Source organism: Indicator indicator, chromosome 2 (genome assembly GCF_027791375.1).
Source record: "Indicator indicator isolate 239-I01 chromosome 2, UM_Iind_1.1, whole genome shotgun sequence".
NCBI lineage: Eukaryota > Metazoa > Chordata > Aves > Piciformes > Indicatoridae > Indicator > Indicator indicator.
The window spans coordinates 49,135,548-49,160,748 of NC_072011.1; the positions used below are offsets into that span (position 1 = coordinate 49,135,548).

General features: G+C 40.6%; 1 protein-coding gene across 1 annotated transcript in view; it reads right to left on the reverse strand.

Annotated features, from left to right (window-relative positions):
• Nucleotides 1-22,706: 22,706 nt before the first annotated feature.
• MTA3 (metastasis associated 1 family member 3) overlaps nucleotides 22,707-25,201 on the reverse strand; it is a 191,717-nt gene continuing 189,222 nt past the window's right edge. Inside the window, 1 exon segment of the mRNA XM_054394131.1 lies at nucleotides 22,707-22,842. Coding sequence (XP_054250106.1) covers nucleotides 22,707-22,842 — 136 coding nt within the window.

Consider the following 25,201-nt stretch of genomic DNA (forward strand, 5'->3'; position numbering starts at 1 on the left):
GACACAGAACACAGCAAGGTAACATTTGTGTTAGTGTAGTGTGTCAGCCTGATTCTATTAACATATTGGCATTCTATTAACATACCGGCATTCTATTAACATATCAGGGCAGCTGCATCTAAAATGGCAAAGATGTAAGTAGTAGCAAATGGTTTCCAGTGAAGATTGGGTATGAACTGTGTAGTTGTATCCAAAAGATAGAAGTAATAGCTTTAGACAGCTGAACATTGTCAGCCGTGTTGGAAATAGAACCCAGAATTGGTTAAATTCTAATTGGTTAAATTCTAAGCCTGATGGTCTAAGGCAATCTGAATCCTGATTCCAGTGCTGGCATACAATTTCCTAGCTTGGTTTAAAAGCAACGATAATCTAGTAGTTCTGGCTGGATTATAAAAATTAAATTAATTCTTGCCAGTCTGTGAAGCTTTTTCTCAATTTCATTTAATGTTTACCATTCTTTTCATGAAGAGAATAATAAGATATTTTCTGATGACAGGACTGCACACTGAATGTTTATTTTCCATTCAGTAACAAAGCATTTTAGGTTTGAATCATGTTGATTCTTAGTCACCAATATCAGAAAGCAATCAGGAACTGTTAGCATTTTTCTCAGGTTGTCATAAACAAAGTGATCTATTTGTGGCTTGGCAATCTACTGCTGATTTTTTTTCCCAAGTCAAAATGTGTTTTTCACCTTTTTTGTAAGGTATGCCAAGATGCTATAGACAGCTAAGATCACAAATGTGCTCAGGCAAGTAATTGCACTGGAACAATATATTTGTGATGACATGTGCTTTCTGTTAGTACATGCTTTTATTTTATAGAGTAATAGTTTCTACAGATTGGTTTGGCAAATAGGCATAGAATCAGAGAAGGGACCTCTTGAGACCATTGAGTCCAACTCCATTGACAAAGTAGAATCACTATGGCTCAGCTGATCTTGCTTTGACAGTGCAGAGGACCCAAGAAAGGGCAGAAATGCCTCTAACAGCAGATCCTGAAGTACTGGCAGCAAAGATTTAAGTTTGACACTCTTCTCCTATGCAGAGAAGAGAGCAGGTCCTGAGGCTTCTGCTTCTTGTGAGACTGCTGTATAAAATGAGGTTGCATCTCTGGCTACAGACCACAAGAAGACAATCTTGGAAAAAGTAAAATACAGGGCTCCATGGCTCCTCCACTGACTATTTCAGGAATAAACCTCAATAGTCTGGAAATTATATATCAAAGCTTAAAAGCTTCAGTTCTAAGCATTGGCACATCTTAAGTTGCTTTACTTAATTGAATTATCATGTTTATTTTCAAATGATAATGTTTAGAGTTTGAACTTACAGGCAGCTATGACGTACAAGATTCATCACCTACATGCTTTTACTCAGAACCACAAGGTACATATTAACATTGTTGTCTTCATTATTATTTAAAAAAAAAAAATTTTATTTTGAGTCCCTAAACCCAGACCACCAACCACACACCTCCAGCCTAAAGAGTAACCCTAACCCCTAACCCCTAACCTAAGCTGAACCCTAAACCCTAGCCCCTAAGCATTAGCCCCTCCTAACCCCAACCTCTAACCCCTAACCTCTAATCCTGAATCCCAAACCCCTAACATGTAACTCCTAAACCCTAAATCCTAAAACATAACCCTAAATCCTAAAACATAACACTTACCCTAAAGTAAACCCTAACACCAACCCAAACCCCAAGGCCCCAGCCCCAAAACCCCAAACATGCCCCCTACCCTCTACTCACGATCCCCTACCCCCAACCTCTAACAGCTAACCTGTAACCCCTAACCCTAAACACTAAAGACCTAAACACTAACCTAAATCCTAACCCCTAAACCTTAAACCCAAACCACTAACTGCTAATGCTAATCCCTAACCCAAGTTAAACTCTAGCCCCTAACAACTAGCCCTGTATGTGTATGCAACGCTCATAAGTAATGGTGCCCTGCCTGCTGCCAGCAGGAGGAAAGGGATAGTGGAGATAACAAAATCTATTGGGATGTGTTTATTAAGTAGCCTGGCACTTCAAAAGTTCAGAAGTACAGGGCCTTAGTTGACACAGGAGCTCAGTGTACCTTAATATCATCAAATTGTAAAGGGACAGAGTCTAACTATTTCAGGAATTACTGGTTGGTCTCAAGGGTTGACTAAGTTGCAGGCTGAAATAAGTTTAACTGGGAAAGAGTGGAAGAAACGCACTATTGTGACAGGACCAGATGCACCTTGTATTTTGGGAATTGACTTTTTGGGAGAAGGGCATAAGATCCTAAGTGTTACAAATGGACTTTTGGAATAGCAACTGTAGAAACTGATGGAGGAAAACTAAGGTTATCTATTAGGTCTGAACTCTCAGATGAATCTGCAGTTGTGGGACAGCATGAGATAGAGGATGTGATCCTGCCAATTGCTTCTCAAACTGTACATCACAAGCAATACAGAACCAATCGTGACTATTTGGTGCCCATTCATAATCTGATTCACCAACTGGAAGGTCAGAATGTCATCAGAAAGACTCCTTCATCTTTTGACAGTCCAATTTGGCCTGTGTGAAAGCCAAATGGAAACTCTGTGCCCTGAATGAGGTGACTCCACCCATCAGTGTGGCTGTACTGGACATGTTGGAACTCCAGTATGAACTGGAATCCAAGGAAGCCAAATGGTATGCTACCATAGACATTGCTAATATTTTCTTCTCTATTCCGGTATGAAAGGAATGCAGGCCTCAGTTTGCTTTCACCTGGAGAGAAATACAATACATGTTTAATCATTTGTCATGCAGTAATCCATGATCCACTGGAGAAAGGTGGAGCTCCAGAACACATTCAGTTCACCAATGACATCATTGTGTGGGGTAAAACTGCTGAGGAAGTTTTTGAGAAAGGTAACACAATAAGGACATTCTGTTGAAGGAAGGTTTTGCCATGAAGAAAGACAAGGTAAAAGAACCTGCCAGAGAAATCCAGTTTCTGGGAGTGTGGTGGCAGGATGGTTGCCATTACATCCCACTGGCTGTGATAAACAAAGTCTCCACCATGGCAAATCCCACAAATAAGAAAAATACTCTATCTTTCTTGGGTGCAGTGGGATTTTGGAAACTGCACATTCCTGGATGCAGTCAGGTTGTTAAGCCTCTTTATGATGTGACTCAAAAAAGAAACAATTCTGAGTGGGGTCCTGAGAAACAAGCAACCTTTGATCAGGTAAAGTGAGAAGTAGTCCATGCCATGGGTTTGGGACCATTTTGAACTGGTCCAGACATTAAGAACATTCTGTATACAGCTGCAAGCAAAATTGGTCCAACTTGGAGCTTATGGCAGAGAGCTCTAGGTGAGACATGCATATCACCATTTGGTTTCTGGAGTAGTGGATATAGAGGCAAATTATATTCCAACAGAGAGAGAGACTAGCTGCCTATGAAGGAGTAAAAGCTGCTTCTGAAGTAATTGGAACTGAGTCACAACTTCTTTTAGCTCCTAGATTACCAGTTTTGTATTGGATGTTCAAATGTAAAGAGTCTTCACTACATCATACGATAGATGCCACATAGTCTAAATGGATGGCTCTGATAACCACAGAGAGCTCAAATGGGAAGTCTTGAAAGACCTGGTCTTATAGAAGTGATCACAAACTGGCTGGAAGGCGCTGACTGTACAAAACCTCCAGAGGAGAGAGTAACTCATGCTGAGGAAGCTCCTCCTTACAGTGATTTTTCTGATGATGAAAAGAAATACACTTTGTTCACAGATGATTCTTGTCATCTTGTTGGAAACAAGCAGAGATGGAAGTCTGCAGTTTGGAGTCCTACTTGAGGAGCTGCAGAAGCAAAAGATGGAAAAGGTGAATCCATCCAATTTGCAGAGGTAAAAGCTTGCTCTTGATGTAGCTCAACATGAGAGATGGCCAGTGCTTTATCACTACACTGATTCATGGATGGTAGACAACACTCTATGGGGTTGGATAAAGGACTGAAAAAAGAATGTTTGGCAGAAAAAAGGAAAGACTATTTGGGCTGCTGATCTGTGGCAAGACATTGCTACTTGCATTGAGAAAATTCCAATGAAAGTGAGAAACATAGATGCTCATATGCCTAAGAGCAAAGCTACTGAGGAACACCAACACAACCACCAGGCAGACTTAGCTGCAAAAGTTTCTCAAGTAGATACAAACTGTGATAATGACCTAAACTGGAAACACTGAGGTGAACTATTCAAAGCTTGGTGGGGTCACAATTCATCAGGACATCAAAGCAGAAATGCAACCTACCAGTGGGCATGTGACAGATCGATTGATATTTCCATGGATGCTATCACACAAGTCATACATGACTGTGACATTTGTGCTGCTATTAAGCAGGCTAAGCAAATCAAGCCCTTGTAGTATGGTGACTGATGGTCCGAGTACAAGTATGTGAAGTACAGCAGATTGATTACATCACTCTACCTCATTCTTGAGCTTGTAATCAATATGTGCTGACTATGGTAGAGGCAAGCACTGGATGGTTAGAAACTTATCTAGTACCTCATGCTACTGCACGTAACACCATTCTTGGTCTGGAAAGACAAAACATGTGGAGACACGGTACCCCAGAAAGAACTGAATCAGACAATAGAATTCTCTTCAAAAACAATCTTATGAAAGACTGGGTCAAAGAGCATGGCACATTCCCTACTATGCACCAGCTTCAGGAAAGATTGAACATTGCAACAGTTTGTTGAAAACAACCCTGAGAGCAATGAGGGGAGGAACTTTGAAAAACTGGGAAAAGTGACCTGGTTGGTAAATAGTAGAGGTTCTGTAAATGGAGCTGGACCTGCACAATCAGATTTGTTACAAAAGGCAGAAGGTGATAAAGTTCCTGTTATTTGTGAAAAGAATCTGTTAGGAAAAATTGTTTGGGTATTTTCTCCCTCAGGAGAGACCAAGCTTGTCCAAGGTTTGGTTTCTACCAAAGGTCCTGGTCATGCTTACTGGGTAGTGAAAAAGAATGGTGAAATTCAGTGTGTTCCACAAAGGAATCTAATTTTAGCTGAGAGAGATTAAATTCAGAGTGTATGATACAAGCTGTTAGGAATTTCTGTTTCAGATACAACATGGAGCCCAAAAGAAGAATCTATGTGGAATTTACAGTACACAAGCATGAACCCGGAATCACCTGGGAGATTCTGTTTTTTTGTCTTATTGGTGGAGAAACAGTTTTCTTGTTTCGTGATTTCTGAACTTCTGAATCACCTACATCTGAAACAGCTGGAATGAAGGATCAGCTGAAGAATATGGACTTTACTACTCATTATTGTAGATATTGTTTTAGATTAGATGGATAGCTTTATGCAAATAATGGAATTATAAAAAGGGGTTGGGTTGTGATCATTTAAAGCTAAGTGCCTTAGCTTAGTGTCTTAACTGTAAAAATGAATAGGAACTTTCTGGAGATATTTGAGTAAAAAGTAAATAAAATTTCCTATTGGATAAAAAAATATAAAATTACACGACTATATAATCCCCTTGGTTTGCTAATGAGGATAAAAGTTAGATGAATAAATATTTCTGTCTTTCTTCTTTCCTTCTCTCTATGATCTCTGCTTTTGCATTGCTCCCTTATCTCTTTCCTGTCTTTCTGCTGGTGTATATTCAACCCTAAATGTGTTTAAAGGTTGTTTGGATGTGGTGCTTGGGGATATGGTTTAAGGGGTGAACTTTGTAGAGTAGCGTTATTGGTTGGACTTGGTGATTCTGAGGATCTTTTCCAACCTGAATGTTTCTCTGATTCTGTGATTCTAAGATTGTGTCTGTGAGGTACCGAGAAGGGAGAGAGAGCAAGGAGAAGGTGAGGAAGGTTATGAGTAGCCCCCTGTCCAGAGGGGTCCAGGAAAAATTCAAGGTGGTTCTTGTGTTGCTTCAAAATTGTAAATACATGTCTATATATAATTGGTACATATTCACTGTATTTTATATTTTAAATTTTATCTTGCTCTCTAAGTATAGCTTCATTCTACTTCCAATCCTTCTGAGCTAGTCAAGTGATTTATTTTGGGGGTAATTCTCCTATTCCTTGGGGGTTAATTTCAACCCTCCACAGTAACCTTAACCATAACACCCCAACCTTAAAACCTGATTCCATTCCCTAAAACCTAATTCTAAACCCAACCCTAACCCTAAAGGCTAAACCCTAAGCCCTAACACTAACCCTATTCCCTAAAATTAACCCTAATCATAAATATTGCCCTAATCCTAAACCTAACTGTAACGCTAAAAGTAAACAGTAATCGCTGAAATTAAACAATAATCCTAGCTCTAACCCTAAGGACTAAACCCTAACCTGTAACCCTGAACAATAAACACTAAACCTTAAAGCTACCCCAACCATAAACCCTAAAACAAAAGCCTAACCCTAACCCTTACCCTAAACTTAGGCCTGAAGCATAAACCTTAAATCCTAAACCCTAACCCTAATCCCAACTCTAAACCCTAAAACATAAACCCTAGAGCCTGAACTCTAACCATTAAATGTAAACCCTTAATCCCAACCCCTATCACTAAATCTTAACCTAAAACCTAAGCCCTAACCCCTATCCCTAACTCTAACACTTATTCCTAACCCTAATCCTAAACCCTTACCCTCACCCTTTTCCTAACACTAACCCTAACCTGAAGCCCTAACTGTAAACCCTAACACTAACAATAAACCTAGCCTGTAACCCAAAACAATAAATGCTAAATCCCAGCCCTGACTCTAACCTTAACACTAAACCCTAAAACCTAAATCTAAACCCTAAACCTAACCCTACCTAAAACCCAAAACCCTAACTGTAAATCCTAAACATTAACCATAAAATGCAAACTTCACCTACCCTTAACCCTAACTCTAAAACCTAAACTTTAACTCATACCTAAACCCTAAACATAATCCTAACCTTAACCCTAAACTGTAACCCTAAACCCAAAGCCCTGAATCCTAACCTTAATCCTAACTTTAACCCTAACCATAAACTCTAAACCCTAAAACCTAAACCTATGGGTTAGGGTTAGGGCTTAGGTTACAGTTAGGACTAAGATAACAGGTTTGTGTTTAGGGTTGTGGTTAGGGATTACAGTTTAGGGTTAGGGTTACGATTAAAGGTTAAGGGTGTCCTGGAGAGGAGGATTAGGGATGGAGGATAACGCTTATTAATTATGAATTATGAAATATGAATTATGAAAATTATTGTTTATTATTCACATTGTGAATAACTATTAATCACCTTATATATATGGATTTGGATGCACGGTTGTAACAATATAGTCCACAACTGGTTCAGTATATACAATTATACGCAATTATAATATTTACAGTCGATTTATAATTAAGGGACAGAAAGGGTGCAGTTCCGCCGCTTGTCCACTAGATGGAGACTCGACAAGACGCGGCTTACAACTATGTACAGACATATTTATAATGTTATTACAAGGGAAGTTAAGCTGGAAATATGCGGCTACGCGCGGACGCTTTGAATAGAATGTTACTGAATGTTGCACACATGAAATGATACATTCTGTCTTTCTGTGTAGCGAGACAAGTTGCTGGGTTACGCTGGTGCTTGCTGCTGCCAGTTTTCTGCCCAGGGTTGGTCCCATCCGGGTGGAGACTTTCTTTCTCCCCGCTGCCTCTGCGGGTGGGGGGCAAGGTTTTCTTTCTCCTCCCGTGGTCGTGAGAAGAGGCGTCTGGCTTCCCACCGATTGGCGGTTTCCCTTAGCGGGGTTGGGGTGGCTCCCTGAATGGAGGATCGGCCCAGTAGGGCCGGTCTGGAAAAGCGGTTCTCCACGATGGGGCGGGTCAGGTGGTTCCCGGTAGGCGGGTTTTGGTGGGAGGTGCGGTGAAGCGACGCTTTCCCACTCGGCTCGGCTCAAAGTGAGCTGACCCTGCCGAATATCGGCGACTGCTTTCCATTAAGGTTACAATGAAGCCTTGAGCTTTGACTTCAAAGGAGAGGCTATCTTTTGCTCTCTCTTTCCCTCAGGGAAATCCCGCATGCTTTGCCCTGACAATTTAGGGTGTGGAGCGGCTACGGCTCCTTTTCTGTCCCGCAAACGGTGGGGGCTACTCAAGATGCGTTTCTGCTTATTTGGCTGCTTATTGCTGCAGCAGATCTGGACTACCAGGCTTGGGCTAGTCCTTCCCCTTCTGGGTTAAACCTTACCCTCTCTCGGGGCTTTTCCTCAGTCTTTTCGACTGGGTTTATGATGCTGGTATCTGCATCAGTGAAGGGATCATCCTGTTTGCTGATTCCTCGAGCAGCTCCGTGAGCTGGCTTCTGTCTGTATGCAGAGGCCTCTAGTGCCCTTGCATGTGGGATTGAGAAGACTTGGGGGTTGCGAGCTTCTGTGGCTCGGCCAAAGCGAGAGAAAGCAAAAGGAGTGAGCAAAGTAGTAACCAAATGGAGTAATACTTATAGAGTCTCAAGGCTGGATCTGGCCAATGGGCACACTTGTCAACAACCTGCTTCGACCTATAGAAAGGGTGAAGCTAGAATTATGCCCTTAGATGGAAAGAGCATGAGTATGCCATGCAATGGATGCATGCAGTTGTTTACCCCTGAAGGATACAGGTTGGTGCCGGGGCCTGTGTCCTCTCCTGAAAGGAGGGTGGAAGGAGGGATTTACCAGAACATGCTGGGACAAGTTTGCTGGTATCTGGGGGCATAATTCTGGGCATGTGGTACCTTCACTACAAAGGGTTATGGTTAGCGTTCAGGTTTAGGGATAGGAGTTAGGGTTAGAGTTAGGGTTACGGGTTAGGCTTAGTGTTTGGGCTATGATTAGGTTTAGGGTTAGGATTTAGGGTTACTCTTAGAGTTAAGGTTTAGGGTTTGTCATTGTTTAGAGTGGGAGAGGTTGCTCTAATGCCCCTGGAGCAAAAGTAAACTGCTTCACATGCAGGATTGGAGAATTGGAAAAATTTAATTAGAAAATCTATTCACGAGCTACAACACTGCAATGTTATGATGCATAGTGGTGAACACAGCAAACTTACAAAATACAACGGAATGCATGATCTGGGTTTAACATATAAGCTCATTAAGCCAAAATACTTCACAAAAAACCTCCACCAAAACAGACCAAAAACCCAGTACTCCTCCCCACCTGCGGTTTAACATATACCCCAGGGCTCTTTCTTTCCCCTGTTGCTAGGCTCTATTCAGGCTGGCCAGGCCTGAAACTGACCCCCCTTTCTCCCTGGCATTAGGCCTTAGCAGGCCAAGATTGTGCAGTAAAAATAGTCAGGCCTTGAACACCACAGGTAAGCCTGTAACCATCATTCCCCCACACCAGATAAGGTAGCTCATTGCATCTAGGGAGAAAAAAATGAAAGAAATAGAAAGGCAATAACTTTGCAGCCAAATTTATAGACATTCAGGATTTATGGGGGGAAATACTAAGACTGCACCTTCCAGTACACCTCTTAGACACTCTTTACCTTCTGGAAATCTGCTTTGTTGTGGTTCTTAAAGGAACCCAGGCTAAAATGTGACAGGGTTAGGGTTTAGGGTTAGCATTAGCATTACCATTGGGGTTGGGGCTTAGGGTTTATTGTTAGAGGTTAGTGTTTAGGGTTTCAAGTTATGTTTAGGGTTATGTTTTAGGGTTAAATTTTAGGGTGTAGGATTTAGGGGTTTGGGTTAGGGTTAGCCTTAGACTTAGGGTGTTGTATAGGATTAATGATAAGGGTTAGGATTTAGCATTAGTTTTAGGGGTAGGTGTTGGGGTATGGTTAAGGTTTAGTGTTAGTGTTAGGGTAAGGGGTAAGGGTTAGGGTTAGGGTTATTAGAGTTAGTTTTAGAGTTAGGGTTAGGGATTAGGTGTTAGGGGTTAGGGTTTACGGATTAGGTTTAGGATTTAGCCATTGAGGCTGCCTGTGGGGGGTGGAAGCTGGACCCAGTGCCTCATGTTTCACATAGACAAGTGCACGTGTCAGAGGCTAGTCAAGAAGGCGTGTACAGTTTGCCCTTCATACAGCACTTTGAACTGATTGGCAATATTTGAAAAGGTAATCTGCCATTGGGCCATTCAGTTTTCAAAAGGGGAATTTATAAAGGATGACCCAAAAGCCCACACCCCTGTTCATTAGCGGGATTGGAGACAGTGACAAGCACCCACTTCCCCTTCTGGGCTAAACCTTACCCTCTCTCGGGGCTTTTCCTCAGTCCTTTCGACTGGGTTTACGATGCTGGTATCTGCATCAGTGAAGGGATCATCCTGTTTGCTGGTTCCTTGAGCATCTCGGTGAGCTGGCTTCTCTCCGTATGCAGAGGCCTCTAGTGCCCTTGCATGTGGGATTGAGAAGACTTGGGGGTTGCGAGCTTCTGTGGCTCGGCCAAAGCGAGAGAAAGCAAAAGGAGAGAGCAAAGTAATAAACAAATGGAGTAATACTTATAGAGTCTCAAGGCTGGATCTGGCCAATGGGCACACTTGTCAACAACCTGCTTCGACCTATAGAAAGGGTGAAGCTAGAATTATGCCCTTAGATGGAAAGAGCATGAGTATGCCATGCAATGGATGCATACAGTTGTTTACCCCTGAAGGAGACAGGTTGGCGCTGGGGCCTTTGTCCTCCTCTCCTGAAAGGAGGGTGGAAGGGGGGACTTACCAGAACATGTTGGGACAAGTTAGCTGGTATTTGGGGGCATAATTCTGGGCATGTGGTGCCTTCACTATACAGGCCCTGGTCCTTGTGGGGGATTTCAATCACCCTGACATCTGTTGGAGGGACAATACAGCAAGGCACCAGCTATCCAGAATGTTCCTGGAATGCATAGATGACAACATTCTCCTCCAAATGCTGGAGGAACCAACAAGAAAAGATGCTACACTGGACCTGATTCTCACTAACAGGGAAAGGGCTCAGGGATAGCCTTGGCTGCAGTATGACCACAATGCACTAGAATTTAAGATTCTTAGGGCATATAGGAGGATGTATTCCAAGCTTACGACCCTGGACTTTATGCATGCAGACTTTGATCACTTCAGGGATCTGCTGGCCAAAGTACTGTGGGACAAGGCTTTAAAAAGAAAGGGGGCCCAGGACAGCTGGTCCATGTTCAAGGATCATCTTCTCTGTGCCCAGGAGCAAAGAATGTTAGGAGACCTGCCTGGATGAGTAAGGAGCTCCTAGGCACACTGTCATACAAAAAGAAGCTGTGCAAGTAGTGGAAGAAAGGACAGCTAGAAACGGGGGCATACAAGGAAGCTGTCCAAGCAGCAAGAGACCTAGCTAGAAAAGCTAAAGCTCAGTTTGTGACCCCCTGAGAGTGTACAAGTTCATGGGACCCAACAGAATACACATATGGATACTGAGGGAATTGGCAGACAAGGTCACTCAACTGCTCTCTATTATATTCCAAAAGTTGTGGCAGTCCAGGGAAGTCCCCACTGACTGGAAAAGGGGAAACAAGGGAAAGAAGGATGATCCAGGGAACTAAGGGCCAGTCAGTCTCACCTCTGTGCCCAGTGAGATCATGGAGCAGATCCTCCTGGAGGCACTGCTGAGGCAGAAGAATAACAAAGAGGTGATTTGGTACAACTAACACAGTTTCTCCAAGGGCAAAACCTGCCTGATAAACCTGGTAGTCTTCTATGACAAGGGGGGAGCAACCGATTTAGCTGGACTTGAGCAAAGTCTTTGACACCATCCCACACAACATCTTGATCTCCAAGTTGGTAAAATATGGGTTTGATGGATAGACTTGGTGGATAAAGAAGTGGCTTGTTGGCTGCACCCAAAGAGTGGCTATCAATGGGTCCATGTCCAAGTGGAGACCGGTGATCCTCAAGGATCAGTACTGGGACCAGTCTTGTTTAACTTCTTTGTTGGTGACATGGACAGCGGCATTGAGTGCATCCTCAGCAAGTTCACTGATGACACCAGGCTGTGTAGTGAGGCAGACATGCTGAAGGGAAGGGATGCCATCCAGAGGGACCTTGACAGGCTGGAGAGGTGGGCCCACGAGAACCTCATGAGGTTCAATGAGACCAAGTGCAGGGTCCTGCATCTGGCTTGAGGCAATCCCAGGCACCGATATAGGCTGGGCAGTGACTGGATTGAGAGCAGCTGTGAAGAAAAGGACTTGGGGCTGCTGGTGGATGACAAGCACAACATGAGCCATCAGTATACACTTGCAACCCAGAAAGCTAACTATACTCTGGGTTGCACCAAGAGAAGTGTGGCCAGCAGGTTGAGAGAGGTGATTCTTCCCCTCTACACTGCTCTTGTGAGATCCCACTTGGAGCAATGTGTCCAGTCCTGGAAACCCTATTACAAGAAGGATATAGATATGCTGGAACATACCCAGAGAAGGGCCACAAGGATGATCAGAGGGCTGGAGCATCTCTCCTATGAGGACAGGCTGAGACAGTTGGGACTGTTCATTTTCGAGAGGAGAAGGCTCTGAGGAGGCCTTATTATGACCCTCCAGTATCTGAAGGGGGCCTACAAGAAAGCTGGTTAGGGACTTTTTAGTGTGTCAAGTAGTGATAGAACTAGGGGGAATGGATCCAAGCTAGAGGAGGGTAGATTTAGATCAGATGTTAGGAAGAATTCCTTCACCATATGGAACAGGTTGCCCAGGGAGGTGGTGGAGGCCCCATCCCTGGAGGTTTTTAATGCCAGGCTGGACATGGCTCTGGGCAACCTGATCTAGTGTGAGGTGTCCCTGCCCATGGCAGGGGGGGTTGGAACTATATGATCCTTGAGATCCCTTCCAACCCTGACAGTTCTGTGATTCTGTGATCATAGTATCATAGAATGGTTTGGGTTGGAAGGGACCTCCAAAGGTCATCTTATACAATGTCATCTTGTACAAAAAGCAGGGACATCCTCCATTAGATCAGGGACATCCTCCATTAGATCAGGTTGCCCAGAGACCTGTCGAGCCTCACCTTGAATATCTCCAAGGATGGGGCCTCAACTACCCCCCTGGGCAACCTGCTCCAGCGTTCCATTACCGTTATGGTAAAGAACTTTCTCCTAAGATCCAAACTGAATCTACTCTTCTCTAATTTAAAACCGCTGCCCCTCTTCCTATCACTACGAGCCTTTGTAAACAGTCCCTTTCCAGCCTTCTTGTATGCCCCATTCAGGTACTGGAAGGCTGCTATTCGGTCTCCCTGGAGCCTTCTCCTCTCCATGCTGGACAATCCCAGCTGACTCAGGCTGTTTATTTTTTATCTTTGTTGTTGGGGTTTGTTGTGGTTTTTTGGTTTTTTTTGTTTGTTTGTTTGTTTGTTTGTTTTGTTTTTATATTTTTAAACTATTTGTAAGTAAATACATCTAGGTTTTGTGTATTTCATTTCTTGGAAACAAGTATTTAAGTGAGGCATGAATTAAAAGGGGGCAGGGGCTATAAGAAGGTATGTCACTTGAAACTTGTTTTACTGGAAGTTCACAGGACTCAAACTCTGATGTGATTGTTTCCTTTTCACACTAAAAACGTGCTAGTACTTTTACTGCAAAGTGCCATAATGAACTGGTCTTCTATTTATTTTTTAAATTATTTTTATCATGCACACTAGATGGTGCTGAAGTTAAAAATGAGTGGCAACTTTGACAAACTTTTCATGAGATTAGCAAAATAAATGTTCTTCCTTTGCAGTACTTGTAATGAGAAATCAGGAAAGACTGCTTATTTACCCTACTCTGTTCCTGACTGCTCATCATCAGCCAGTTTGCTAAAACTGTATCTCATTGGCTTTGTTCATAATCACTACTGATTTTTAGTTGCATATTTATGAAACTTTTGCACTTAAATAACCCTGAGAGCTGAATGAACTATATCACTATAAGTACACAGCTACAAGCAACATGGAAATACATTTCACCAATCATCAGAAATTCAGTATGTGTGTTCATGACAGTACTGACTTGTGGAAATACTTGAAAATAGAATTATTTGATCATATTGGATCAACCTATTAGTTTATGGAAAAATCATCATGTTACTTGACGGTTCAAACAGAAAAACTGCCAAGTATGTCACTGACTTTTTTTAGCTGCAGTCTGAGTTTTGAGCAAATCAGGCTCTTCTCCAGGACAGAGAGAAAGGACTAAGTAATTCAGAGTCTGACACTGCTTAATCAGTGTCCAGTCTCGGCTGAAGACCGATAGACCCTTCTTAACTGGTAGTGAATGAACACCAAGTCGTCACAATCAGACACAGAGGAGAACACAGAACTGGTGAGGAGCAGATGCTGACAGCAATGCTAGATTGGTCACAGGCAAAGACACATGAAGATGTCAAATTAGTTGAAATACAGTGATGCTTGAATCTGGCTAATGACATTGCATTCATTAATTTGATATATTTTCTGCTTTTTCAATACCTTAATAACTCCTTGTGGAAAGTTATTTATTTCTGCAAGGTTAATAATTCCTTAGGTAAACCCAGAGGCTAACCTTGGCTGCAGATAGCTGTACAGCTGCAGATCTACCTGTACAGCTGAAGATGCTATTTACCTCAGCTGTTTGTTTTTCATGGCCATCAGAGGTTCTTTTCTACTCATTCACCACCCGCAACACCACACACCCCCCCCTTCCCCCACCTTGTTAGTGGATTCACATGAATTTTCTTTCTTTTATTTCAGAAAATACCACATAGTTAAGCCTAGTTTTCAGGCTAACTTTGAACCAGAAAACAGAGTTCATACTATTTTCTCTGATGAGAGATGGTAGAACCCCTCAGCAGACTATTGGTAGCAAGCAGCTGTTCCTGGGTGACATCTTCAGTCAGCATGGCTCTTTGCAAAATGAACATCAACCCCAACAGCTTTAGACTAGCTCAGTTACCAGCTCCACTTTTGGAAAAATGATGACTAATTATGCCAGAATTGCAAATCAGTGGTCTACGGAAAAGGAGGTAGGAAGCAAATCTAATTGAATTTTACAGTACTTCACAAAAACCCTGAAATATTTGCACAAAAGCTGGAATCTTGATTCTTTTTATCCAACAACTGCTGCCCTGTCACAGTTCAGCATTAAAACACAAACTGCTCCAATCTGCTGGAAATAACAAAAGGCAAGAGAGTATCAAGAGCTATTTGCACAAAGAGAACTGTGCAATAAAGAAGTTCATAAAATCATGAGCAAAGTTCACCTTTATCCTCCACAAATAACATTTCAACTTTCCTCTGTGTGTTTAATAAAAAAAGCAATTTCATCACTTACAACCATCCTGTACCTTTCAGTGTATTATCCTATCTTTTTCTGCCATGAAGTGAAAACCATTTAAAAAGCTGTGAATAGAAATCACTGTGGATTTAAATGTGGGGTCACAGAAAGAGTGATTTGCCATTGGAGTGGGCTACCCAGGGAGGTGGTGGAGTGGATGAGGCACTTAGTGCCATGGTTTAGTGGATTAGATGGTGTTGGGTGATAGGGTGGACTTGATGATCTTTAAGGTCTTTTCCAACCTGGTTAATTCTGTGATTCTGTGACACCATTAGAAGCTAGTAACCCTCACCCACTCCTTGATTCAAAGAATCTTTTTTTTCCACACATCAGATAACCACACACCTCTTCTGTAAAAACTAGTGATGTGCTGTGCCCGTCACCAAGAAACGCCTGTATCTACTAGTAGGTCTTGAGTATCCTTTTCTTTTTTTGTTAATATTATATATATTGCCACAAAGCTATAAGTCTAAATAGCATTTTTTAATAATTACATGTGTCAGTGTGAGCTGAAATTCCCTCCACACCAACAATAACCAGGCTAGCTCAGTCTGGAACCATCACATTACAGGAGGATACTAGCACTAAGCTAAAGAGCTTACAGTTTAGCCTACAATCCTACTTCAGGATTCTCCATTGCCTTCAAAAGGATTTGTATAGCTGCAGGACTTTGACAAGAAGGCCATTTCTTACAGAGATTAATTCTACCATTCTTATGGTGAGCAGGGGATTCTTCAAAACATCCCTGGAAAGGTTAAACTGACCTGCTCAGGTAGCAATTTCTTCATCTATGCAACTCCAGTTACCAGATTTGAACATGCCGACAACTCAATGGTTAAATGGGAAGTTTTTGGATAATCTGATTCTCTCACAGGCACGATGGAGAGTTAATGTGTAGAGTAAAGCCCCTTATTCCATTGAGGATTTTACCCAGAAGACAACAGAAGGTCAGAGTACACTGTTGCAGACAGAACTTTGCTGGGTTGTCAATCTGAGTGTCTTTGACTTCGGTTATATGCACTGATGAGGTTACACACTGGTTTTAGAACAGAAGGTTGAAATCAAATCAACAAAATGAAAAGAATCAGATATTCTTAGATTAACTGATATTTAAAAATAATAAGCAACTGCAATTGATTCTCATTAGTGCATCAAGGAAAGATGGAGAAAATCCAGAGCTAGGCAGTCACTTCATTTATATTGTTCTGTTGAAATCTTTTGAATTTAATGTTATAGATGAGCCCACAAGAAAATCTCTTTTAGAATTGTATTAGGAATAAAAGCAAGCAAACAGTGCGCTGGGCTGGGGGAGCAAATCAAAATGCTCGACCTCACAGCAGCCACTACAATAGCTTCTTCAATCTTATATAGCTACCTTATCTACATAAACAGGCTTATGCTAAATAGAAGGCAGGGATATGATAATGAGTTCTTGGAATGGGTGGGATTTCCTTGGTCTATAGATGAAGTAAGAAGGCTCTTCCTCACAGTATCTGCTGAATAACCCCCACTCCTGAGAATGTACCGTTCCTCAGGTTTCTTCTCTGAAGTCAACACATTCCATACATTCCTGGATAGGACTGGTACAGCACTTTATCTCTAGTCTGGCTCCGTCTGGGCTTTTGATTTGTCTGGTTTAAAAGTACACAGCTCTTTGTTCGAGTTTTTGAAAACACAGTCTCTTGCAGTTTTTCAAAACAAGCTCCTTGAACTTTACTCCTAACTCACCCTTTAACACAAATCATTATTATATCCACCACAAGACCCCATTTTCTCTTTTGGCTACTATTGATTTGTGTCGTAATTTCTAAATCTTCAAAACTACTACCATCTGTAACTTATTAGTACAATTTTACCTAAAGGTCTTATCATCTTAAAACAATAATTACTAAGATTTATACAGATCAGTATTACGATTATTCCAACAAGCATTACAAACAACTGTTTGAGCCAACTCATCTTCAGAAATCAAGAAGTTAATTTATCCCATATTTCTTTAAATCCCCAGGAAGTATCGTCCCAAGAAACCCTCCTTAGCATAAAACAAATCCAAAGTTAGCCTATTTTGAGTAGATATTTTCAAGCCTGCCTATCATTACTAGTATTGGAAGTGAATTTACTCACACATGGGAACATGTTGGGTAATCTCTTTGATTTTGACTGGACTCCTTATACAAAAATAGGGTTAGGATCAGGACTAGGTTCCACCAGTATACGTTAACTCTGCCTCCGTACCCTACTGGATTGCAGCCAGCAGCCAGGTGTGATGTCTTCTCGGTAGCAGTTACATTCTTCAGGAACCCTACAGATTTCTTAAGATTTCAGTTGGAGTCTCTTTTCAACTTCCTTGGTTAATTCGTTTATCATTTTCCATTGTGCTTTTGTTATTCCAATACCTCTTTCCTCAAAATCTTTCAAAATAATTTTCCTTATGTCTCCCTTACTTTTCCCTTTTACTAATCCCTTCAATTGCTCTTCGTATTCTTTAACTAAAATTTCTCTAGCCTTTATTTCCCACTTATGCCAATCCCTTTCAAGAATCTTCACAAAATAAGGTCTCTATACTTATTAATCAAGGCTTCCAATTTTTAAGTCTAGTTTTACAGTCCCCCCAACATTCAGGACAAAATACTCCCTGATTATAACAGATACAAGACCATTTCTTACAACACCTAAAACATTTACAAGTTACAAGTTCTAGGATGTTTTATACATGGAATGAAATGGGGGTGTATAACCTCGGAATCCTCGGTGTTCTCTTGCGATGCAGATTCAATATCACACGCTGTTGCATATATTTTAAAGGGTGGTTCTGTCTCGTAAACTCTGGAGCCCCCGGACTGAGATGCTATGTTTATTCGAATACTTATCTGATCTGTTGGCACTAACCACAGTCCCGGAGGTACTTCAAACCACCTGTATAATTTGTGTGTAATTCGTGCTGACGCCAGTTTTATTTTCTCTGTAGTATCATTCTAGTCTCTCCAGTCTCAGAGGTTACTGTCCATTCCTGAACTGGTCATTTTACTCACGAAACATGCATCCACCCTTTTTCCACGGTTCTAATGGCAGTATCTGTTGTTAATAAAACGAGAAAAGGTCCCTCTTAAAGGGGGAACAGTGATTCTCCCTTCCATGTTTTTAATAACACTTTATCCCCAGATGTAATTTTATGTATAGCAAATCCCAAAGGTGGGGTTTGAGACAAGATATCCATTTCCCATAACTCATTCAATCATTTCCCAATTTATCCTAACCCTAACTTGTCTTTCATACTCTTATGATCCTTATCTTAAAACTTTCGTGAACACAAAGACCAAAATAACACTTTATAATATCCCTAAAATAAACTCCTTGATCATGCTAATACCAAAAAAGTCCTAAACTTAAAGAACTATGTGAAAATTAAACCATCAAGGTAATGTACAGGGAAAGAACAAAAAAAAGAAGATGGCATACCATATATACACAGCTCTTTCTAAAATTGCCAACACGCTCAAAAAAGAAAGGTTTGAACCAAAAAAAACTTAATCTACAAACTTAAAAAACAACTTATATGCTTATTACTTAGCATACCTTATTACAAATACCACAGTTGTCTTATAAGTACTTATTGATCATTATCGTTAGTGTAAAACTGCAATGATTAAAAACATCAAAAGAATAAGTGTCCAAAATTTCATACAATCAAAAATAATGCCAAAAACACTACCCATATCAAGTTTACTTTTACAAAATGCTAAAATACCTTTCTTTTCAAACTTAGCACTGTTATTTTAAATCTTGCAGCTTGCAGCTTCTGTAAAACTGCAAGCCTGCATGCATGGGAGAGAGAACAGAGAGTAAAAAAGGGGGGGGGGGGAAGGAGGGCAAAGGTGTGGAGTAGAAAAAGCTCTTGTCCCATAATTTACGAGCTGTTGTCATCAGGCTATCTATCACTGGCTTAAGTCCCTTTCTCCCCTTTCGGTAATTTCTAAAGGTTGATTTTTCTGCTCCAGTGTCTACCAAAAATTGCACTTTTTCCTTCTGGGGACCTATCAACAGTTTTATCAAGGGCTCGTTTGATGTTATTGTCCCCAAAATATAAAGCCCCTGACACCTCTAGTCTTCCTTAAACATTTTCTCATCTCTTTCCTTTTCTCTACAGTTTCTCTGGATATGTCCCTTCTTATTGCAGTAATAGCAGATGAGGGCTTCTTTCCTCTGAACCCTGTCACCCTATTTCTACTCCTGGTGGTTCTTTACTTGTGTTTCCTGTGGTTTCTGACTTTCCCTTACAGCAGGTACAAACAGTTTAGCTTTCGCCTTTTGTTTCTCCTCATTCCTTCTTACATATACTTCCTGAGCCTCCCGTAGTAAATCTTCTAACCCTCTGTCTTGCCAATCTTTGATCTTTTCCAACTTCCTTCTAATATCTCCCCATGATTTCACTACAAACTGCGTCCTGAGAAGTGTCACTCCAGATGCAGAAGTGGGGTCTATTCCCAAATACATCTGCAAGCTTTTCTTCAATCTTTCCATCTATTCCATGGGGGACACATCTTTCCTCTGTTGCTTGCTAAAAGCTTTATCAATATTTTTTCCCCTGGGTACAGCTTCCCTAATTCCTTGTATTAACATAGTCCTCAGGTCCCCCATATTCTGTTTCCCCTGAAACTGTTAATGGTCCCACCCGGGATCTTGATTAGGCCACTTCTGATCTCCTGGTGGCCCCCCCTGATTCTGTCTCTCCCATATTCTCATCCCAGCCTGTCTAATCAAATTCCTTTCCTCTGCGGTGAATAGAATACTCAAAATAGATTGCACGGCTCTCCAGGTATATATATTGGGGCCCAAAAATCGGTCCAATCTCTCAGCTACACCTAAGGGGCCATCCAACAAGGCACCCGTCTCTTTCTTGAAATTGCGCACATCTGACGTATTAAGAGGTACAGTCACAAATCCTATTCCTCCCTGGTTTCCCCCCATAGGCACTTCCCTTAATGGATGTAATCCTACACTGCTTTCCCCTTGCTCATTCCTAACCCTGCTTCTGCTTCTTGTTTGAGAGGGTGAGTCAGGAGGGGTTGGTTGAGGAGCTGTTGGATTTGGGAGACCTTGATCCCAACCCCTGTCCTGATGATAAGGTGGTGGTAGGTTATCCAAGGGTTCCCATTTTTCCTTTTCCTGGTCTTTGTCCTCTTCCTTGTCTTTGTCGTTATCCTCAGTTTTTAATGCTAATATTGAAACAGGGGAAGGACATGAGGCCCTAACCCAAATAGCAGCATATTCACTCTCTTCCTGATTAAAAGGCTTTTTAGAGTTCACATGAAACTTCAGGGCTTGGCAAACCCAGTCCTCAAAAGATCCATAAACAGGCCAATATACACATAATCTTAACAGTTCTTTTGGCCATACCTTCACTTTAGGTCAAAATGCTTTCATTGTTATTTGAAGTAGTATCTTGGTCACTGTCTCAAAGGGCTCAAAATCTAACACAGACAATATAGCTAGTTATAGGCTGCGATCACAGATGTTTTTTCAGGCTGAAACCATTAATGTCATGAGGGTAAAATAATTTCTGGAGTATCACCTAGAGCTATGAGACACCGCTTATATCTTTGTTTTTATAACAACAGCACATGTCCACAACTGGATGAAAATCTTGCACCTATACTATGCTGTTAGAGCTACCTAGTAAAGACACAGGAAAAAAAGTCTAGAGGCTTGTTACAGCTTACTATGATGTGTTCAATGTCTGACTACCTCTTAAAAAGCCATAGGGAAACCAAACCTATTGAAGGACACAACTTGCCTCAGATAATCAACATCCCAATTAGGTTTACATAGTGGTTCTACACACCAGTTGCCTCCTCATTTTAAAATAGGGCTGAAGTTGTTCACAAGTAGGAACCTGAGTAGAAAACACAAGACCTGTCTCTATTGCCACTCCCATTTTCACAGGGACCGACAGCTTCTTACAAGTGGTTTTGAAAGGCACATCATCTCTCCAAAGATAGTAATCATCTGTAGCCTTACAATCATGAACTTTAAAACATTCTGCAATACATCCTTCTATCCAGACATATCAAAATGTAGAAACTATTTTGTGGAGAGATATTTCTAACAGGAATTTCCTGGGAATTGTGTTCTGCTGGTTTTCACTATTCAGAATGGGCTTCAAAAATGCAAAAAAAAAAAAAAAGAAAAAAAAAATAAAGCAAAAAAGGTGGACATCTACAAATATGTAGACAATGGAACCAGCTCCTACACATGCAATGAGCTGGATGTTCATTTTCACACATAATACTTTCCAGGATTTTAACCAAATCTAATAAGGCCAGCATTTTGAAAACTGGCCACTAATTATGGGCACTTGTTAATTCACTCCAAGTTTCAGAAATGTTAACAACTCCTTGTCTGCATTTCTAGGTCTGAATGCTCAGAAGTTCAGCAAATTAGTTACTCAAGCCAATACTGAAAAATGTAGACACACAAAGTCTGCAGATTCTTTTGAAAATGCAGACATCTCAAGGCTAATTCCCACTTTAAAGACACTGCAATCGTGATCTGTGGAAATGAACCCCACAACTCCAGAGAGTTATGAAGCAGGTATGTTTATTACAGTGTTAGGTACGGATGGGATCTTTCCACCAAACCTGTACATCCTGTGCCAGTACACACAGGTATTTATGTAATAAAATCATATATATTTGTTAGATTTCTGAGAATAGGTGTAGTTAATGCAAATTATTTCCAGGAACTCATTAATAATTCCAGGAACTCCCATTCTCCGCCCAGCTTCTGCCCTCCAATGGTTGTCTGGGTGGTCGTTAGAGTATGAAGTAAGAGTCTTCATCAGAGTGTATTTTTCACCTTTGGTCCAATTACTTGTTGTCACCATGTTCCAGTTCCTCTTATCTCTTAAACTAATGGTTTTTGCTTTTTTTAGTCAAAAGAAGGATGCAAACCTTGATCCTTTATGATTAAATGTTCAACTAGTTGCTATAGGTACCCCTCTGATGAAGAACCTGTGCCTAGCCTTGTGCAGCCCAATGTTTGTAATGTATAGTTACACATTACTTCCTTTGATCAATAATGGGTCTCTGATATAGGGTTAGAAAATTAAAGGTCCCTCCACCAATATTCTTTGATTTTATATTTCTCCTTCAGTTTTGAAAGCTGCATATTTTTGTATCAAGCTACTACCAGGCATAGACAAATGTGGTGGGTGGACTCTGCATCCATACTCCTTCAGAGTGATCAGTGCAAACAGGCCCTCCCTGACCAACCAATGCTGATGACTGGGATGGAGGGAACAGCAGGATAATCTGCAATAGTGAACCAGAAGCAGCCCTTGCAGAGCAGAGGGAAATCAAGGGCTGCTGTTGGATCCTACCCAGAACACAGAACCCAGTCGTAATCTGTCCATACAGTGTTCTGTCTTGAAGATGTGGAAGGCCCTGGTGTATCTGCATTCAAAATTAAATGTGATTCTGACATGATTATGGTGCTGATGCTGTTAATCTTCAGTGCATGATGGTTCCTGGCTCTGTTCATGCCTGCCTGTGGCTCATGAGAGATTTTGTATTTACAATGACTGGAGAACAAGGTATTTTGGAGGATCTTTTCACCTGTGATCTGGTGAACTTCTTGTGGATTTTTCTGTAAGAAAGGAAAGAGAAGAGAAACAACAGAAGAGATAAATCTCATTCTTTAAAAGAAGACTGCTCAAGAGCCAAAAGCAAATATAACAAATATTCTTAACAGAGCAGGAAGGCTAGTTCATGGAAAAGAGATGTGCAGTCAACAACAATGAGCACTGTCCATCAAATGATGATTTACAGTTGTCTCCAACTAGTAACTGCTAAGTGTTCAGTGAAAAGTCAGTTGATGCCACACAGTATTTGGATAATAATATTTAATTATATTAAGTCTTGGGTGAGAATTCTCAAATGGTGAACTCTCACATGTAATATCAATACAAGAATGAAGGACCACAGATAAAACAAGCACCTAAGTGAATGTGTTATTTCTGTAAAAGTTATGGAATAGGAGCAATTGTTATTTGCACTGTAACAATTCTGCAGTTAACACACGGCCCAAATCTCCAATCTTCTTATACTACAGCTTTTCAGGTGGAGTAAATTCACTTTAAATCCAGACTTTCAGGTAATAAATTAAACATACTGATTACAGGTGGACATGCTTGTTTTGTAATCTTGTGCATCCAAGGATAGTTAATCGTTAAGCAAAAAGCTTTGTTATGTTCCAACTCTTCTAAGGGTAGAGTAATAGAAAACACAGAAATGACACACACAAAGTATGTCAACTACCATCTTCATTGGCAGAATCCTGGAATATTAGGTGTTACTGGAAAATTATCTGTTTTCTGAATTCACTCAAGAATCCCAGCTTTTGTTTAGGTACTTTTATAAATTACAAATATTTTGAGTTTATGAAAATGAATTAAAGCAAACTGAGGCCTCTAAAACTAAATGAGAATAAGCTTTCTAATACAAACTTTCCAAGCTGAAAATGTGATCTGACTGCAAACTACAGGGTCATGTCTACCTGCATCAAGGCTTTGAGATGTTAACTCAAGAAGTGATTTCTCCTTTTCATGTGGCATGTTTAAAATAAATTCTATTGAATAGTAAAATGATAATTTCTGTATTAAATTTCCAACATCTATTTAGTTGCTTGTTGAGGATTCCCCAGGAATGTGAGCTTCCAGTCAAGTAACTGGGCCACAGAAGAGAACGCACTCAAAGACAAACCCCCAAAACAGGAGAATTAGAGGTTAACAGGAGCCTGAAAAACATATCTATTTTGGTTAACATATTTAAAAGGTGGAAAGAAGTATTCATTTTAGCTGCCTGAAAGCAGGATATCAATCAGCATCTCATGGCCTAGAATAATAAATTAGGAGTTAGCATTGTTCAAGTAGTAAGCACAGCAAAACAAAAGGAAACAAATCACCAGAAAGTTAAATTTCAGCTTTTCACAAAATCCCAGAGACACAGACTTACTTTATATGGTAATCTTAAATTAGGCCTAAAAGGATATTCAACTGATTGACAAGATGTTGTTTACCTTCCAGAATGCTAAAATCTTAAAAATATAACCTGAGACTGGTAGATACACATACTTGTAAATGCATGGCAATAGCCAACAGCTGTTGTAACACTGATTATTAATGGGGACCATTCCAGCAAAAAAACTTACAGAAATGGATCTTTTTTTTTGATATATTGGTTTGCTAAACTTTGTATTTAGCTATAAGAAAAGTGCGGTCATTAATCATTTCATAAACCTATGGTTTAAAAAAATATTCAAGAATATATATAATATTTTGCCCTTTTGAATTTTTAATATAGCAACTTCATAAACTGTGGAGGCATTCCTATTAATGAAAGAAATTTGCATCTACCACTAAATGTAAGGACGGTAAAGTATTTGTGATTACAGTTTGTGACTATTTTGTAAGGATGTTAGAGTCAAAAAGATGTAGTTACTCTCTTTAAATACTGGTTTGAAACCAGTGTCAAGAGAGGCAGAACAAAAAAAAAGGGCAATCTCATCATACTGTTATATCAAGTGAATTACAAAAGAAGTTTACTCTTCACTTAGTATAAATGAAAGAAGCTCCATATAGACCGTCAGAAGAACTAATCTGGTATGCACTCTAAAAAGACAGTCCAGCACTTCTATTTAAACAGTATTGTGAAAATTATTCCAGAAATTAGCTTTCTGGAAAAAAAGAAATTGGAAGAATGGAAATTTTCACTGTCTTCATTAAATGCAATATTTAAGCATCTTTTCCACTAAAGGCCAAAAGTGTTCTTTTTACAGGAAAAAAAAAAAAACATATATATATATATATATAGAGAGAGAGAGAGAGAGAGAGAGAGAGGGTGGAGGGCACCAATTCTTTACACTGAAGAATTTAGCATCTAAATAGAGGCAAATTTTTGAGAGTCACTGATTAGGTTTTAAAATGCTTCATTTTAATTTTTTTTTT